The 19,588-nt window shown below is 38.1% G+C and overlaps 1 protein-coding gene across 4 annotated transcripts in view; it reads right to left on the reverse strand.

The window, feature by feature from the left end:
* Positions 1-1,789: 1,789 nt before the first annotated feature.
* Positions 1,790-19,588, reverse strand: part of LARP4B (La ribonucleoprotein domain family member 4B) — a 54,845-nt gene continuing 37,046 nt past the window's right edge. For 3 of the 4 annotated variants that reach the window (XM_014945050.1, XM_014945049.1, XM_014945047.1), the window contains 10 exons: positions 19,109-19,219; positions 18,555-18,608; positions 17,997-18,206; positions 14,733-14,839; positions 13,967-14,221; positions 12,383-12,428; positions 10,213-10,377; positions 7,037-7,161; positions 6,263-6,374; positions 1,790-5,715 (listed from right to left, as the gene is read on the reverse strand). In XM_014945050.1, the coding sequence (XP_014800536.1) occupies positions 5,434-5,715; positions 6,263-6,374; positions 7,037-7,161; positions 10,213-10,377; positions 12,383-12,428; positions 13,967-14,221; positions 14,733-14,839; positions 17,997-18,206; positions 18,555-18,608; positions 19,109-19,219 (1,467 nt within the window). In that variant the 3' untranslated portion in view covers positions 1,790-5,433. The remainder of the gene's footprint in view (positions 5,716-6,262; positions 6,375-7,036; positions 7,162-10,212; positions 10,378-12,382; positions 12,429-13,966; positions 14,222-14,732; positions 14,840-17,996; positions 18,207-18,554; positions 18,609-19,108; positions 19,220-19,588) is intronic. The other variant, XM_014945048.1, reaches the window with a different exon arrangement.

Raw genomic sequence — 19,588 nt, forward strand, 5'->3', positions numbered from 1 at the left:
GTCCTCTCCTCCGTTCTCCTGCTGGTCCAACTGCTTCTGACCTATTCAAAAAATAAACCCTCTCTTTGGGTTACTTTTCAGGCAGGCCAGCATGCTGATGTGATGGGGCCAATGGACACGGCACAGCTCAGCACAGCATTTTTGTGCTTATTTGCCATAACAGTATTCCACGCGCCATCTCAAGAGGAGCAAATTCCTTCCTGGTCAACTGAAGTTGAACATTGAATTATATGAAGGACACACATCCATGCTGGGAGTGGATGTTGCAGTAACTGAGCTACTGTAAGCGGATGGCACCAGGGCTCTGTGCAGCTGATTCTCTCAAGTGCAGAGATGAAGTAGGTAACATTCCTTCCACCTACAAACCAGCAAAATTTGAAATTCAATCACTTCCCTTAAGCGGTTGCACTCATAAAAAACCCAGCCATCGTGATCAGCAGAACAGGAGGTTTTAACTTCCAGGGGTTTGTGAAGCAAAAGCATGTTAGAAAACTTCAAACTTCATAAAATCTTTTTTTTTTTCCTGAAGAAGCCTTAGGATCCGCATGCAGCGAGTCACAGTTTATACGACAGTACGTAATCTCTGGATACTGAACTGTATGTAATCTTCCATATTCACCAGTTCTCCTCATGCCCAAGAGGAAATGAAAGAATTTGTTCAACATGAACATTGGTGCATCCATCATCGAACATCACTTTGGGGAAAACAAGCACAAAGGAAACAAACCAATTTTGTTGCATGAACAAACAAATCCCCACTTTCTGCCAAAGCTGGGGTGGTCCTGAAGAGCCACACCAGGATTATGACAACGTTGCTGACAAATTTCCATGCATTTTTACACGCTAAGTAATAGATACGGAGTTCCAAGGGCAGAACAGGATCCTCCATCGGAAGTGAATATCATATGTCTTCAACTACTTGTAGTCTATGTCACCAAAGCCTGATGTTTCACCACTTTTCTAAGATGGAGAAACCCGCGGTGCCCAGCGTAGGCTGGTGTTCCTGTGCTGCCCTACTCTGCTGAGCAGACGGTAGCAGGGAAATAAAGCAACAAGGCACCTGCCCTGCCCAGCAGCTACAGAAGATCCAGCCTGAAGAACAATACTGCAAAGCTTCCCAAGATGCTTATAAAACAGTAACTGTTCATACTTCCACACTTATGCCCATTGTTATAAACTTGCTCAAAGCTGAATGAGAGACAAACCTAAAAAAAAAAAAAAAAAAAAAAAAAAAAAGGGTTTAAAGGGTTTCAAGTATTTCCAAATTAGACCTCTTACTCAGAGGGAGTATATCCCAGCAGCTCTTCTTTCCTAGAGGCACGACCGGAATGACCTCTAAAACCAGTCAAAGCCAAAAATAATCCCAGAACACCTCCAGATTGAAGAGTCATGCAACCAAAGCACTAACCCAAACGCTAAAAACCACATTTAAGACCAAAAGGCAACAACTTATCTAAGAATTTGAGGAAACCACTAATGAAGATAATCTCTAGTAAACAAAACATCACATGAGCTGGTTTTGTTTGGTTGTTGGTGGGTTTTTTTTTAAAAATGTTAACCATAGTTACCTAATAGAGACAGATATTGCTGCTTTCAGTCATACTACAGGTGTTCTTGCTGCTGCTCCATAGCCTTAGGTGGTGGTTACAACAGCTGTGCTGAACAGTAAAAGCAAGCAAAGATATTTTTTTCCCAAAATCAGAAATATACAATTTCCAAAAATGGGAGCAAAAGACAAAAAGTAATGAAAAATACTGCTGAAGAAAGGTTTAATTAAAAAAATCAGGAATTCAACAGTGCCTAAATCTTTATTTTTCATAACCTACATATTTTTTTTTTTTCAAATTAGACAGTTTTACATTTTATGACACAAAAGGAAACTTAAATTACTGATAGTTTACATGTAAGCTTGATTCCAGTCTTAATGGAAGAAGAACAAAAACAAAAACCCTCAAGAAGGCTCCCATATTACACTTCTATTTCATGAACTGGCAGCTGTTAGGTCTCCTTAGAAATCGTCGATTGTCTGCTGCTATTAGTGTAATAGGTTACAAAGCACATAAAACCCCTAACTGTAGCTAGCTGAAGGAGGTCCAGAGATAGGTATGCACCATTACACTCGGCTGTTGCTCCTGATACACTGCACCACACTCAAACGAGGGCCTTTCTCTGCCCAATGCTGAAGACTTTGAAAGATGATGCGGCAACGTAAAAAAATTTGCTGCTGTTCACAGATTTCTAAGTGGCAAATGACAGCGTCACAGTGGGGAACTGATCTGAAACATTAAGTTTTAAAAACAACCTTTGGGGTTTTTTTTGTTTTTTTTTTTTTTTTTTTTTTTTTTTGTTTGTTCAATGGCCTCTGGAAGAAGAGTCTCAGATCCCATTTTGACTTGTTTTCAAAATGAAAAGCATCACCACACAGTCCTACAAGGTAAAATGCCAATTTTAATTACTGTATCGCCGAACCCTTAACCTCAGCTACTGCTTTTGGGAGGGTTTTAATTTTAAAAGCCACATTTTCATCTCTCTATGTATCATAGCAACAGTCTGCATGCAACTTCACAACTCTACTCCGAAAACTCCATTTTGTCACTGAGTGGAAAAAAAAAAAAAAAAAACTCAAAGTAAAATGCAGTAAGGATAAATTGTATATTACACAGCTATTTGGCGTGTCACTTTTTTTTTTTCTTAAAAAAAAAACAAAACAAACTATAAAAACCACATCAGAGGCAGGTTTTAAACTTTCGATGCAACAGACTGTTGCTGGGTGAGCAGTAATTACAGTGTATTGACCTCACACAAATGGCAGCAGAAAACATTAGAACAGCACGACACGTCCCGCTGGTGTCACCATACCCCCTCGGGTACCAGCGGAGCCTTCTGACTCGTTGCTGGAAGGAACCACCCGAGGTGGTTTGTCGGTGGAAAGCCCTTCGCTGGCAGCAGACACACAAAACGAACCGTACAGCCTGGCCTAAACCACACACAACTCCAGCTACCGTGTTCACTGCCACCGGGGAAAGGAGAAGCGGATTGAAAATGCACTGACAGAACCGGCTGAGCGGCCTGGGGGGGGTTGTCAGAGTCCTGTCTCCTCCCACAGCATTCACAAAGTGCGCTTTTTAAACGTGAGAAATCAACAGATTCCAGCGTGCCCGATTTTGACCAATTCTGCAGCATACAACAGGCTGGATTTAAAAGGTCAACTAGTTCCCAATTGATCCTTGTAACAGGAAATTTATCAGGAGTCAACTCTCTAGTTACCTTACGGTTCTACGAATCATACACTAAGGAAAGCACTGATATTCTTGAAAGCAGACAAGTAAGCTTCAGTGTATATTTTTGTAGCAGTCTAAATTTTTTTTTTCCAATTAAATTTGATTTTATTAACGACTTAAAATTACAGTTTGACTGCTAAAATTCACTATTTACATTGCAGAACACTTTTGAATTGGTTAAATCGCTTGTTTTTAGAGGGACTTAGGAAAACATTTGAGGGCTTTCAAATAAGACTTTCGTTCCATTTCCCTTTTGCAGTGAAGAGGCAGAGTCAGTTCAGCACACCAGAATAAAATAAGAAAAAGAAAAAACAACAAATTAAAGTAATATTCAAACCACAACATTTAGTTTATCTACATCCAGCTCAACAGCAACATTTATAATATCAATAATTTTTATCAGATTTTTTCTTTAGGGTACCTTTTTATATGTTCTGATTATTTACAACTGTACAAGCAAAGCACACACTTCCAAGTGCACATATTTAATACAGTATTGACTATTTGCATTTACAGGTTTTTCAACAATCTGAAAAAGATCAACTGTTTAAGATCTTTAAGGTATATTACAAAAACTGCTGCTAGTTCCTGTACTACAGTATGTTTACCCAGTAAGACCAGTGACAATAGATACATACTGTAACTGAGTAATTCTGTATTCCACTCGTGCTAACCCTCCACGGGGTCAGACCTCATTAACTCTAAGCTGTCTTGTACAAAAGTTAAGGCAAAGTCATTTTCAAGTTTAAATAAAATTCAAGTCTTTAAATATTGGATGGAAATAATTCTTTAAAAAAATCAGTTGTTTAAATAAACATTTTTGTGGAATAAACTGTACTGTCATAGTCAGCAGGAATGAGTTTTGTCTGAACTTCCTGCAGTTTAAACACTTAAAGAAAAGCTTTAGGCATTTTAAAACAAAAATAATTTATATTCAACTTTATTAGAAACTTGCTAATTTAGTGCATCCTTGTCCTTCAGAAAGCGCATCACTTCTAAAGTAAATAAGTGTGAGAAACCTCATCCCAGAGGTAAATATCAGGGATCTCTTCCTCCACCACACAAAACAAACACCATTATCTCACGTCCTGAAAAATTTAAATCCGTATGCCAATGCTTGTAGTTACAGGAAGACGTCAACACAAGGCTGACTGAGATATGGACTCTTTCAAAGAGCACTTGGGGCAGAGTTTTAAAAAAAAAAGTCTACACAGAGCACAGGGGTAACCAGAACATACAGCGCTGACTCAGTTAACTCCCTTACAAGCACAGGGAAGCTGAGGTTATCACGAGAAGGCTACGGTGCTTTCTCCTGATAACATCCACTAACAGGCTTCACCACCATAGAAGCTCACAGACTTAATTCTTTCTATTCACAATGTGCTTTGTATTTGCAAATTATAACATCAGTTTTAATCTGGAGTGAGAAGATGGTTACTCGCTTGCAGTAAGTCAAAAAAGAAACGTTTTAGAAAGACTGCTATGGTGCTCCGTAGGATTCATTTCATGTGTGCAAAACATCAAAAAAAAGATTCAATTTTTTAAAAACGCTAGAAACAACTACTTATTTAACCTAAAAGTGCAAGTTCATTTGCTGACACTTAGTACAGCAGCCCAATAAAAAAAATAATCTTGAAGGTCACGTACTAATTTGTAAAATATATCTACTTCCTTGCACTCTACACACTAGCTGCCGTTACCAGTCGTTTGGACACTTTAGATATGTACTTGCAGACCAGTTTATTAAAAATATTGCAGCAGCACATTTCTGCTTAACAGTTTAGAAAAAACTCACTATACAGAGCTTGCACTCACACAGCCACAGAGAGGCTTAATAAAAAGTTGATTTTTTTTTTTTTAAAGACAAATATTTTACATCTTGAAAAAAAATAATCACACTAAGCTTCACCTCCAATTAAGCACCAACCTAAATGTAAGGTTTAGAACAACTATCCAGAAATATCCAGAAAAATAGAATGTGTGTTCAAGAGGGGAAAAAGTATTTCACAGAAAAATAACTTGCAGGCATTGTTATATGCCTAGTATCACTGCAAGCTCCTAACCAGCAACTCATTCTCAGGTATCTTAGTGGGAACATGGGTTTAATTTGTGGGAAGCAGACCTCTTTTCAAATCCCTCCCAGGTGGTAGTTTCACTGAGGAGATTTTGGAGGGGTACTCTGTTCTTTATTTAAGCGTTTGCCAACGGCTGGAGGGGACGATCTGCGTCCTGACTGTCTCCTCTGGTCTTTGGGTTGTCCAGGATGTGACTTTGCAGGAGGAGGTTCTCTGTTTTTCTCTATTGTTTCTGTGGGCTTTCTTTCTTCTTTCCCACATGCTACAGTGTTTGGCTTCTGTTCTTTCTGGGGTTGCAATGTAGGAGGATCCTTAGTTGTTCTCTGGCAAATTTCTGCATAACTAGGTTTTCGCAGTTCCTGTGAAACCAAAAGCAAACAAAACAGCGGATTAAACAAAGCATCTTAGCAAAAAAAAATATTTACTTTTACGAATAAAAACGTTAAAGTCTTTGTCCCAAAAGATGGCTGCATTAAAACACGCAGGTGAGAGCTTGAGTATGAAGTTTACAGAAGCTGTACAAAGTTCACAACAAAGCAAAATGCAAAACAGTATGCCAGAGAAATGGGGCACTCTAATAAGGCAAAATAATTCCAATACAAGAAAAGTCTAAACCAGCTTAAATACAATGAATACTCTGCTTTAACTATCAACACATGTATTAATGCTTCTACTCCAAGGATCCTAACATGAAGAGACTTCAGATAAAGAACTATCATTTGCTGAGTTGTCTTGAACACTGTTGTGCTGTTAATTGCATAATTGTATTATGCAAGTAACCATGAGGCACCAATATGCAAATTTAAGGATGCTGGGCTCACATGATTAAGTAACCCTGGAAGCAATATTCTGTTAAATACATCAAACCGGATCATTACAAGAAAGTGAAGGAATAAGGTGACTTACTATGGCAGCCCCATTGACTTGTACCGATTTACACGCAGTGCTGAGTGTGGAAGAAGAAAGCCTTTCTGTGCTCTGCGTCTCTCTCTGCTGCTTCTCCACAACCTTGGAGTCCCTGTAAGCGTTCAGCAGGAAGCAAGGCTCATGAGAAGTGAAACTTCAGCACACATGAATGACCTAGCAATGGGTCTAAAACTTTCTTTTAGTATGACTGTAAAAAGTTATAGCTATAATTCACCTGGCTCATTATGACTAGCATCACATTTAAAAAGGCTATCAAATATTCAAAAAACAGTATTCCTGGGGAACTTGACACTAGCTGTAATTTGTGACATTCTGATAGCATTTGGTTATTCACTTATCTTACTCCTATCACTCAAACACCTCAATTTGATTTGCAGGTTCCAAATGAAATCTTACTGAAACCTTCTTCATTGTATGGACAACGGTACTGCCCACACGATCATGGGTTTACTCTCTATGCTTCAAAGCTGTCTAAATACAAGACAGCATCATTAAACTCTTTAATACTTGCAGGCTAAACCACAACAATAAACTTTTGTCTGCTCGATGGCTTTTATAACTGAATCACTATTATGATATTGCTCTGAAATTAAGCTTTATTGCCTTTACTACAAGTAGAATGTAGAACAAAATATCATTTCTTTCATTAAGATTTTAACAGCTATTTACAGTGTTCCATCAAGCCTTCTGATGAGAGGAAATGCAAACATGATTCAGAGCAGAATAACTATAGCCATGCAATTAAGTGCTTACTCAGAAGACTGGGATGGCGAAGGAGACCTTTCAAACGTCCTGGGCAATGTAGAAGAAACTGGCAACAACGGCTCTCGAGGAATTCCCGATGGAGTAGTGTTTGTACTTGCATCCACATTAATGTTCTGAAGGAGGAAAAAAGGCACAGAAAGGCAATAATAATATCCAATTAACATGGTTTTTCTGAAAATTAACACAATCAGGAAACAGTTTACAAGTTTACTTATACGGATAAATTAACTTTAGGAACATACAGAAGGATCTAATATATGTATTTCAACAAGTCAGTTTTGTCTGTGTTTCTAAATAATTGTAAAGGAAAAATAAATCACACATCGTGGCTTTTTCCCAGAAAGTTGGGAGTTAAGTTCCCTTTGGGACACGTCTGGATGACAAGATCCCTTCTTTCAGCCTGGGAATTTTGTACCTGCTGCTGATGAAGCAGGCTTTGTGCCTGTTGACACAACCACAGTCAGCCCAAGACAAGTCTCCTACAGCCTTGCACTAAGAATGGTCTTCTTCAAAGCTCTAACTCTGCATCACCCCAACAGCTGCTGCTAAAACCTCCTAACCTTAAAAAAAAATAAAATTAAGTTTTTGCAAACTAGGATATGACCATCATTTCAAAGTCCCTTTCTTATGCTACAGTGTGATTTGCTACCAAGCAAAAGAGGCTTTTTCTATAACCCTGAAAAGCTTTTGTTAGTGCCAAGTGATGCTGTGCTTCCAGGTAACGGCCAAGTAGGTTCAAGATGCACACATGAATTTAAATTGTAACAAAATAAGAAAAGAGAAAGAAGACTTTGTATCTTGAAAGAGGCATTTCTGATGTTTATAATAATTTTGTTTGTTTTAAAAAAGTGTTATGTTCTTTTTATTGCTTCTGACCTGTCTGACTCCAGAACCAGAACAGAAGGGAGAGCAATGGGAGAATACAAGCACAGAAGGACCAAGACAGCCACCCCTTTCCCCCAGCCCAGCCACTGTTCAAAGGTCATCAAACAGGAGACTCCTGTGGTCACTGTTAGAAAGGAAAGTGACGACACTGTTTAAAATCAGGCAGCATAGGTCACTGCAGTGGAACTAAGCCTAGTTTTACTCCGAGTAACAGTAAAGCTGTAAAAGGTGGATATTTAGAAATACAAGAACCGCTTTTATAGTTTTACTCACTGTAGTAGTAAGTGCAAGGGCTTGCAACTGCAAGTTGCTGAGCATCCTGGCCCAAAGTTCATCAGAACTTGTAGGCACATGGTTAAATGTGAATGGCTTGGAGTCAAGCAGACATGCGAGCGCCGTTCCGAGGCACAACCACTCAGGCCCTGAGCTGACTGTGCTGCAGCTTCCCAGTTAGAAAACGTGGCAAGATTAACACCTGCCATCCCCCAGAGCTACATCTAGAAGAGCACCACAAAGCAAAGGGCATAATGATGCTTGGATAACAACTGCTGGAAATTACACAACCTAAGTTCACTCAGCTTCTGTACTCTGGACTTGCCCGTCTATAAAACAAGAGCAGCACTGTGTAACTCTACTTCAGCACTTCATAACTCTGTATCAGGTGACATGAAAAAATGTTGAGATCAAGGTGAAAGGCAGCTTGTATACATTGGCAAGATTCTAACCTTAACTCAAACACATTTGTAGTAGAACACAATGGCTCTTTGGAGCCAGTTGCTGTTATCTTATTAATGCCAACAAGGAAAGACACCGCAATCCCTTTCTTCCACACAATAGCACAGACTAACTTGTGTAAGCTGGAAAGAGAAACTGGGAAATCAAAGGAAGCTTTTTTAATGTGACTGTACATTGCACTGTCATAAAACCTCAGTGCCTGACTGATAGTAAGACTGCCTCTACAGGGAACAAGTCTTAAGTTCTGTACAATAAGCCCAGTGCAAAGCAAGTACTAGATTTGTAGTGGGAGGAGCACTGGGTTTTCAGATCCAGTATCAATAGCAAGTGCTGGAATTATATTTAAAACCTGAAATATGATAATCAAAAACCACTTCAGAAATAATAGAGGTAAAGTACTTTAAAAATAGATAGACCTTGGCCAAGAATAGGCTACATATAGTCTGTGCTACTGTACTGGCAAGTTAAATGCTGCTGTTACCACGGCACTGGCCTGCACATTCCCTCTGAACTCAAGCCTGGAGCGTGGTTCCCCCTTTTGCCACTTGCAGGGGACACACCAGGTGGCCTGTCTGCACAATCACTGCTGCACAATCACTGCCCTGCTGCTTCCTCTTTCCTTTACCAACAAAGGCCCTCCCTGCCTACCCTGATACGTGGACACCAAAGAAAACACTTCTGCAATAGACTGGGTTTAGAGACGAGACATGAGAGAGGTTTTGGCATTTCATTAAATTGCCTTGCACTGCTATACCCAGGGGTAACTTCTTCAGTTGTGGTACAGCTAGAAAAACACTAGTTAAATTAGAACTAGCAAAAAAAGCCAATATGGACTTCCATAGACTGTTCCACAGTGCACAGGGTTATGCGAGTCTTGGGGAATATACTGTCACTCACAGATGGCACGGCAGAGACAGTTCTAAGAATGAAATCCACAAACAGCTACTCAACATTAATTTTCAACTGCAACTCTACTACATCTAGAAAGCAGCGGTTGCCAACTCATTCTGGTGTATTTTTATCTTGCAATATGACAAGACAACACTGGGATCCAGCTGGTTTTGGTAACAGTTCTTGTTCCAGCTATCATACCTAGTGTGCCCAGATTATGTAGGCAGCTTCTTTATATTTCAGTGCTTAAAAGTTTGTCCCTGGCACTTTAAAGTGTTTTATATACAATTCCGGAGTCTGACTTTGAAACAGGAAGAAAATTTATCACGTATCTTCCACCTGAGTCTATAAAAATGCCTGAGGCAATTATGAACAGCAAAGACCATATTTTCTAATCTCTGCTATTAACATCTACTTATACTGGTGCTCATACTTCACACTATTTCAAAGAGAATACCCAACAAATTCTAAGATAAGTGAAGAAGGCAGTGGCATATAATTTGACAGCTGTTTTTTAAAAGCATTTCTTATGACCCATGTAAAACCACACTTTTTTTAATGTGTGTAAGCCACCAAATCTGAAAAAAACCCCCCAAAAAAAAGAGGTGTGCAATTCTTTGTTTTCCCAACAAAAATGAACACTGGCTACTCACTCTTTCTTTTGACGTTCCTATTACCACACTGGACAGTCTGTTTTCAAAAAGGTCTTCGGTCTTTAAATTACCAGCAGCCCCGGGTAATGGAGGAAAGCTAGATAAACCCAGTTCAAAGCTAGGAGATGGAGGTTTTGGGGGTGGTGGAGACTGTGTTTGGCCTCTCTGGAACAGAAATAACACATTGACGTTACTCCACTGCATGACAGAAAAGAACAACATGGGACTCTAAACTGTATTTTGCATTTGATTTATATCTGTGAAGCCCTAGAGATGCCTCCCCGACCCCACCTCCCAAGAAAACTACACAGTGCCGAGAAATAGGAACATTTTCCACTGTTACCCTTAAAATATTTGACTGTTATTTAAATGGCATGGCATAAGCATCCTTAAAAATTTCATACACATAAGTTTTAGTGATGCTGGTACAGTAAGCAAAGTCTTCTCACTGACCCACCCTTCCAGATGGAGACTCAGACAGGTTTAGATATCAAGATACAGTGAAAATATCAAGCCCGTTTATGTGCAGTTGGCAACATTCTAAATGAAAGACAGAAGTCAACAAGAATCATATACCATATTCAGCTATATCAAGAAATGGCAAGACAGCATGCTTGGCATGTAGTGTAGTCAATGGCCATTTTAATTTAATTAATATGAATTTATATGGTCGCTTTGCAAAAATGCAAAGATAAATGTCAATACTGTATTTGAAATGGGGAGAATTTTTCTAGTTAAATCTAAGAAAAACAACATCCCAGTCAATAAAAAAAAAAAAAAAATCAATGGCCTAAATGCAACTACTTTGCACTAGAAACAGCAGTTCAGGAGTAAAGAGTACCACAGTTGAAGATCATTTAAGAATTTGTAAAGCTAAATTCTATTTACACTGAAAAAAATAGAATTCCTTTGTAATGTGCTGTAACTGAAGTTACCCATTAACTTCATCTACATCATGTAAACAAAGAAGTAACTGTTTCATGACTGCACTCAGACCTGTGCTAAGATGATGTCTGCTGCAGAATACCAAATGCAAAGCAGTCTTTGAGACAACTCCCATCTTGAAAAGGAAAATATTTACGGGCAGATAGCCAACATGGTCTGAACATGAGAACAACGCTTCTGGACAGAAAGGTGTTACATTACTTACTTTTTTTTTTTCTTTTCATGAAGAGCAACAGACACAAAACCACCCTTGAGGTCTTTTTACAAACTACTGTTTATGACGAGAGAAGTGTGTGTCCAGAGGGAATTAGGGAAAGAATAAATACACAGGCAAAAGCAGCTGCAACTCCTAGGACTGCTACTGACCCAGCGTGACCCCCAGAACACAGTTTAAGAGTGCTATAGCAATAGAGGCTGCAAACCTCCAAAAATAGAACTCAGATGACCCATCAAAGGGTCACGGAGAGAGACTCCACTTATCCAGCTCAAACTGCAAGAGGAACAACCATTGTCATTTTTATTTTTTTTTAAGAACAGTTCTTCAAATCACAGCAGTTTTCTTAAAGAGGACAGAAGTCCTGCAATAGCTAATGCTTTTATATTCATTACAAACACTAAGTTACACAGATGAGTCCTAAAAAACCCAACATATTAAGAGACAAGCAGCATTAACATCTTAAATTAGTGAGAGAAGGTATTCACCTTGAATTTAAATTTACCAAAACTGTGATATTTCAATAGTGTTAAGTATACCTTTACCAAATGGTACTTGGAGAGGCATTTAAGAAACAGAACTGACCACTTAATAACTAACGTTGTAGCTGTACATTATGACACATGGATCCATAGAATGTTCTTCAACATCTACATGGATGAAAATCAAGTACCAAGTGTCTTTCACTTTAGCTTAGCTTTTTAGCTCTCCCTGAGCACGAACAGTGGCAAAACCATGAACATGCTGACAAAGTAACACTGAGATGGAAATTTTTTTCTACTATGAAAGAGTAATTTTAACTTTTTCCTGATGTCTGCATTAATAGACAATCCTCTCTGAAACCCAAATGCAGTAAACTCATGTGACTCTAATGAGCTGTTGTCTTTAGTCAACTGTGACATACAATTGCTTGCACAATAAGTTATCCCACCTGCTACTCCACATAATATCCATACTACTGCCTTGTTACCCTACTTTTATTATAGATGAATACAAATCATGAACACTCACTGTAAACTTGTCTTCCCTTTTCTTTCGGTAGCCATATGAGTTTTTCCTAAATGAAAGAAAGCAGTTATCAGAACCTTGCCTACAATGAATGGAAGGCAGTTGGTGAAAACAGGAGAAATTAATTCAAATTGTTATTTCATCATCTTCATTCTAGACAGGTTATTAAAAAAATGTTTTAGGTTAAAATTTCTAGCAAGCTCTCATTAAAATAAAAGTACGCATCTTATACAAGTCAGCACAGGAATACATTGGTAACAAATAATTCCTGCATTAAAAGCATCTCTCAGTGCCGATTACATGTAAGGTTTAGACAAAACCTTTCAATATCCAAATCAAAGGTTTTAGTCTTTGGGTGTTTTGGGGGGAGGTTTTGTTTTTTTTTTTTTTGTACCTATGGAACTTCTGAAATATGGCTATTTTCAATCGAGATAAAGCCCCTCCAAAACATTTTCAGTCCTTCTCCCCCAGCCCTTCTTCAGGCAAAGCCCCTCCAAGCAGCAGTTTAAAATTTGCAATGCCTTTTAAGTCAGTTTCAGTATTTTTTTGTTTTCTGTTTGACTTCTAATATTTTAACTGTATTGAATACCAAAACATCAGAATGAAAGTGTACTGACTATTCCCGTACATTTTTGTAGTCTAGTTTGAGCAACCTTATTTCCCATTTCCTTAATCATACTTTCATCCACTAGTTAGAACACAATTTGGCAAATTAGATTTAGAGAAGCATTACAATTCTTGCACAAATCCCCACTTAATTTTGCAATGACACAATACAAGTCTAATATAGGATCATCTGCAAAAGAATCAAGTTATCTTCCAATTCAGTAAGTCACTCAAAATGTGATTTACTTGGAGACACAAGCATTGTGTCCAAGCATTTACTTGGAGACATCATTAAACAAAGCTGCACAGTACTTTCATAAAGCTCTTAGTAGAATTGTTCTGTATTTTAAAAATTCCAAAATAAGCCTGCTAAATTCTCGCATTAATATTAGTGCCACCAGTTTTCAGCTCCCCAGGTGGGTTTTTTTGGTAGTTCGGGGTTTTTTTGCCTTTTTTTTTTTAACTGCATAACAATAGTTTTAGCTGCACGCAATCCTTTTTCCTCCCTCCACACCAATGCATCATCTTTGTTATTGCAAACATCTAATTTGGGCAAAATTCTGGTCTTTTCACTGAAAAAATTAATAATGAGCACTGCTAGTACAGGTTCAGGTGCACAAGCTACACAGCTGAAAAAAGGAATGGGCAGAACTGCTTCATTAAAATCAAACAAATAATATGCAAAGACTTTCTTAAAATTGATGAAGAGAGGATAGAGGATTAGATGTTACAGCTGTAAATTGTTCATCAGTTGTCATCAATCATTTTCATTTGGTAGGAAAAGATGAAAGTCCACTTCATATTTGTTCTATATTTGGCACTTTCTATGAAGTACTTTCCAAAATTTTAGTTTTGAGGGGAGATAGTCTCCATTTAAAATACTAATGAGAACAGTACTAGTACCATACCTCTTTTCTGAAAGGGGTAGTTTAGAAGCAGCAATACCAGGTTGTTCAGAGAACAACTACAGAGTACACTCACCTTCCTCTACCTAACCCAGGAGAGGAGTCTACGCTGGTCTGTTCCATCCGTCCAGTTCCTACTTCCCTCTTGGTGTAACTCGTGGTAGCATTCTGCATCCGTGTCCTGTTTTGTCCTGGCTGCCGCGTCTGTGGACTCCTGACGCCATTGATTAAACGATCAGCAGAAAAGTTGAATATTGTAGGACTGTCTAGAAGCCCAGGTCCCCTTTCTGCACTGGGTATTGTATGTCGTATATGAGACTTGCTAGGATTCCTATAAATTCAAAAGTCATTTCAACATACGTACTATCAGAGATCTTCTGAGGCCTAAGACTATACACAGAATTCAGAAGAAGCAAGATCTTTAGTCCTTTATTGCATATTTCATTTATAAGAATGATAAACATTCATTTTAATAGGTTGTGTGAATTATCAAAGTTAACCTTTTCACTGTATTTTCAATGATGGCTTTACTAAAAATGACTTGAAAGTGAAAATACTATATGAATAATCCTACTCATCACATGCCATCATTCAGAATATTTCATCTGAATACACTAAATCATGGAACAGACAAGTTCCCAGCTTTCAGACAGTCCATTTAGAAACAGTACATCCACTAACAACAGGAGCACCATCTGCCCTTTGGCCTCACTTAACCTTGCACTAGGTTGAACTGCACAGGTATTTTCAAGTTAGCTGCTGCTACTAAAATTAGCAGATTAAAACCCCACATGCCAGGTAATAAAATAGTATGTATATTGTTAAAAGATGGCTGAACTTGCCTGTTCCTGGGAGGATATTGTCTGAGTGTAGTCAATGGAGAAGCAGCAGGCTTGAAGGTTGGAGATGTGAACCCATTGATAAACCCAGTATTTGGAAATGGTGTCACCTAGAGAATATATTGCATGATCAAGTATAAAGAAGCTGAGAAGTATTTTTGCTTAATACTGTATTTTATACCATTCTGTGCAGGGCAGAACTGAAAATACCAGCTCAAACAGCAACAAAGCGTTTGTTCAGTGTCTTGCAAACAACGTAGATGCTGTTTTTAGAGAAGATGGCTACTACACATAGTCAAGTTCTGATAATTTGTTAAAAGGACTGAAAAACATTAAGCCAAAACTCTTGGCTGTAAATTAAGTAACACTCCTATTTCACACCATACTATGCATATGATCGATACAGAGATACTTGTTCATCAACAAGTCTCTAACCTACACAGCCTGAAATTGCTTTTCTTATAATTTTTAAGTAAATCCCTCCCTAAAAAACCAAACCAAAAAAACCCCCACTTTACTCCCTCATTCTATTTATCTTCCACATGACACCAAAATAAAACCTAGAGAATAAGAGGATGTTAAGTGGACCTCTAATTCTATTCACATCTTGCCACCTTATTCTACAGGTGAATTACTGCCTTGTTCCCTGAAGAAGCAACATCAGCAAAAGATTTTTTTGGGGTGGGTGCATATCAATGTCTGCCTTATACTAACAAGATATCTCAAAACCTGAAGCATGTTCATAGTAACTTCTCCAACCTCACTAGCACAGTTTTAAGTTTCAAATGTATGAATGAGTTTCATTTAGGAAATATTATTAACAACAGCAAATGCTTGCTTGTCTTCTCCCCCTGAAAGGAATTAAAATGCAGAACAATAAGACTTCTATGTAGCACTCTTTCTACACTTAATTAAATTATGAGAAACAGCTGGGATTAAGACTGTTTCCTATAAAGGTATCTTTAATCTTGTCCAACCTTTCTTGCAAAACTTAAAGCAAACCACTAAGCAACGAAAAATAAAATTTAACACCAAAGCTGTCGTGCCAAACCACTGTTAGCCTGACCTCATACACATGACAGCAAATGCTGCCTCAGATTCCAAAAATAGGCCATTAGCAGTTTAATGAAGTTATTTTAGGAACAAAGTTTCATCAAAATACTGCTTTGAAGTGTTTTCTGCTTTAACAGTTACAACTTGAATGCTGTAAAATTCAATCAAAGCTAGTAAGCAACCACTGAACCTGAATAATGGAAAGACATTGAACATAGTGAAGGAAAACAAGTTTAGCTCGTTGCTTAAAGGGACACTAGCAATGTTAACAGCTTCTTTGTAAGAATGGGTGACCTTTTTGGGGGGGGGAGGGAAGTAATTTTCATTTTCCAACAATACCAAAAGCATCAATTTACTTTCTCCACAGAAATCATCTAGCTCACCAAAAGTACACTTTTTTTTTTGAAGCAGGATCTTTTCCCAAATTAAGTACTTGATGAAGAAATAGGTAGTTTTAGCATGTTGAAAACGTGTTGCCGTATTCTAGTTTCAGAACTAAAACTGTATGTCCACATTAATGGGTATATTTAAACTCCCATTACAGGTGAGACAAAGCACTGTCAGTGTTTACGACAAAGTAGAAAAGAGAAACTTCTGTTATATTTGCACACAAGTGCCTACATGCAAACTGCAGCCCCATCTCATGAATATTACTCCTGTGTTATTGGTCCTTGTGGTCCCTGTTCTCAAGTAATTTCTACTCAAATATAGCTCTTCCTATAAAAGGTTCAAGAAACCTCATACTACATTAATGTACACAAAATGCAGCTAACCAATGACAATATGCTACAAACCAGCTCTGCCACATAATTTTCTGATTTTACTGTGAAAGGTGTGAGATCTTTAATGCTGGCAAACTTGTAATGTCTTCCCCCAAAGGCCAGGACTAGTAAAGCTCTCTGGAATACAAAAAGTTCCAGGACGACACAGGGCAGATACACACTATGCTCTGCTTGAACCTATGGTCAATCAATCTACGTCTTCTACACCAGTGCTACCTGACTACTTCACTATTCCACACCAAGACTGTGGAACAGTCACTCAAGTTTATCTAGAGGAGGAATCACATTCATGGCTGCTTAATAAGGTGGCTTTCTCCTGGAATAACGTCGCTCACTATGCTACCTTGTCTCCTCCGCGTTCTTCATCCCCCTTAAAAAGCCTTTCCCTGCAAGGCTCTGGCTGCCTTGCCTGTGTGTGAAGTGTTTAGCACACCAACTTTTTAATTAGCTTGCTGTTTGGTACACAGGAAGTTTGCTCAAGTTTGTTCAAGGACACTTTAATCCTCTGCCAAAAACTCTCTAAAAAGCTTCTGATTTTGAGCATTGCTACCCTAGTTTCTTTTAGCTGCAGGTAAAGAGGCTTTTACAGAGTGGGGAAAGAGGTTACACGTAGGACAACCGTAGTCTCCCCAGTCATTACAGAAAACTATACTCCTATTAGCTTTTGTAGGACAACAAAGGCAGACTAAAAGGGGCCAAGGTAATTCTGATGGGACTGTCACAAGATGAAGATGGAGGCAGCACTGCAGGATGCAGTCTCTGCCCCATTAGAGTACGTAAGGACTTACTGCTACCATCCCAGCTCTAAGGTTTACTGATAGCCCCCCCCTTAATTATTTTTTTTTATAAATTAAGCAATTTTAAAGTGAATTTCTTTTTATTAGCAAAAGTAATTTTATTTATTGCAAAAAAAGATGTTACTTTTGCACAGAAAATATTTTGCTGTAAGAATATGCCAAATAGGGTAATCCAACATGTTAACCTAGAACTTACTTTCCTGCCGGAAGATCAAAATACAAAGTTAACCTTATTTACCCAATTCCATTAAGTTTATTCACGACATATCAGAATTGCTTTTTCTGGTATTCATGTACATATTCTGAAGATCTAATTTCTAAATAGACTTTTAACCATTACTAAAATAAGTCTTTAGTAAAGATTTCTTTTGGTAATGGTTAATTAATAATCTCTAGTAAAGAACTGCCCCAAAACCTAAAAGGTTAAGAAGAGAATCCCACTGCAATCTGAGATCAGATGAAATTTTCAAATAATTAATCTTGTACACCCTCGGAAGAATTTTGAAGAACTTTTTTTCAAGAACAATTAGTATCTTAAGCTTCAGGACACATATGCTTCCTACTCCTCAAGACTTCATAAGAAAATAATACTGACTTTGAGAAGAATCCAACTGTTTTGTAATTCTGAGACTTACCAATGAAGGGTCAAGGTAGCTGTGTGTGGCTGACCAGGTCTGTGGGCCAATTAAGCTGTACAAGGGAAACTGCTGATGAGGACTGTATACTGGAGGTAAGTAAAAGGACGTTGTGTAACGCTGCTGCGTGTAGAGGTTCATATCCAGAGGTCTATATCCGTTCTTTGGCAAAAACGTGTTTATAGCTATTGCCTTTGCTTTTATCCTCGCCTGCAAAGGAGATTAGGTTATTTATTACAGCAGTCTTTGAAATTAAATCAGGGTGGTTCAAACTAGCAGCTCTCAAACTTTTACTGGACACACGTCAGTCACTGCTTTCTCCTTCAAGGCAGGCAGGAACAGCTGAATGCTTCCCTGCTGGCCTGATGCTGGGATGGATATACCGCTGCCGGAAAGGAGGAAAAGGAGAAGTAAAATGGGGTGTGCTACATTTCAAAACCCATCTCCAGGTCAAATGGCTGCTGAGACTGGACCGCTTAAATTTATATTAGAAAACACCACGAGTCCCACAAAACATATACATACATGCCCCCCCAAAATCTATAAAGGTCCATTTACCTTAATTGGTTTTCCCTGGAAAGTTTTCACTTCTTCTCTAAGATATCTGTAAGCCTTTAAAAAAGGTAATTATAAAATTATTCAAATATAAACAAATGAAACGTAAGGTTTGAAAGGCTAAGCCTAACAATAATTCTTAAGTATCTGTTAATGCTAGACTATAGAAAATACTCATATATAATCTGCATTCAGCAAGATTCAAATTATCATTTATCATCAAATACTTCAGTGGCATTAAAATAATATTTTAATTCTTAAAATTGAAGCACTTCAATATGTCATCCAAATTACCAATGTTCTTAGTACAAACAATTATAACTTTGGCCAGGAAGGCAGGATATGCAAACAAGATAAAACTACTATGGTGTGATGTTTAATAGCACTGATAATTGGATTTTAGCTAAAGGGAAGTATTACTCTTTTTAGAGGTTTGCGTATTTTTCTTTTTAATTTGTTAGACATTTGTAATACAGTTTATGACCTGTCAATCCACCCTCAACCCAACCTTGTTTATTGTTATATTCTAAAACGCTTTAAAAAAAAAAAAGTGTTACCTGCTGTGCATCAGCTTCTGATTCAAATGTGATGAACCAATTGTCATTATAGGCAAACTCACAGTTGATAAACTTAGGCAAATTATCTCCTTTGAAAAGTGCTTCAACCTCCTAAGGAAAGCAGTTTTGGTAAAAAGGGAGAGAAAAAGGTGGGAGAAAAAAATGGATGGACAGAAGAAAACATCAATTTAAACTCCAGGTAAGACAGATAAAAAGCACTTTCAGGCTTACAAAAGAGAACTGAGAACTTCAGAACACCTGCATTAGCCAGAGGAGATCCTTAGCAGCTTGTTGATACCTCTACCTTCAGCATTATGGAAATGTTTGCAAAGCTTAAAGTATTGTAACTTAACAAGCTTCAAGGAGCAGCAGTGCCATTTTCCATTCTAAGACTTACGCTCCTTCATCTTTGCTTTTTATCCAAGGAGCTGAGTGCTCAGTGCATATGGTAAGTCAGAGTCCAAGAAAATTATGGTATCT

This window comes from Calidris pugnax, unplaced genomic scaffold (genome assembly GCF_001431845.1).
Source record: "Calidris pugnax isolate Ruff unplaced genomic scaffold, ASM143184v1 scaffold54, whole genome shotgun sequence".
NCBI classification, from domain to species: Eukaryota; Metazoa; Chordata; class Aves; order Charadriiformes; family Scolopacidae; genus Calidris; species Calidris pugnax.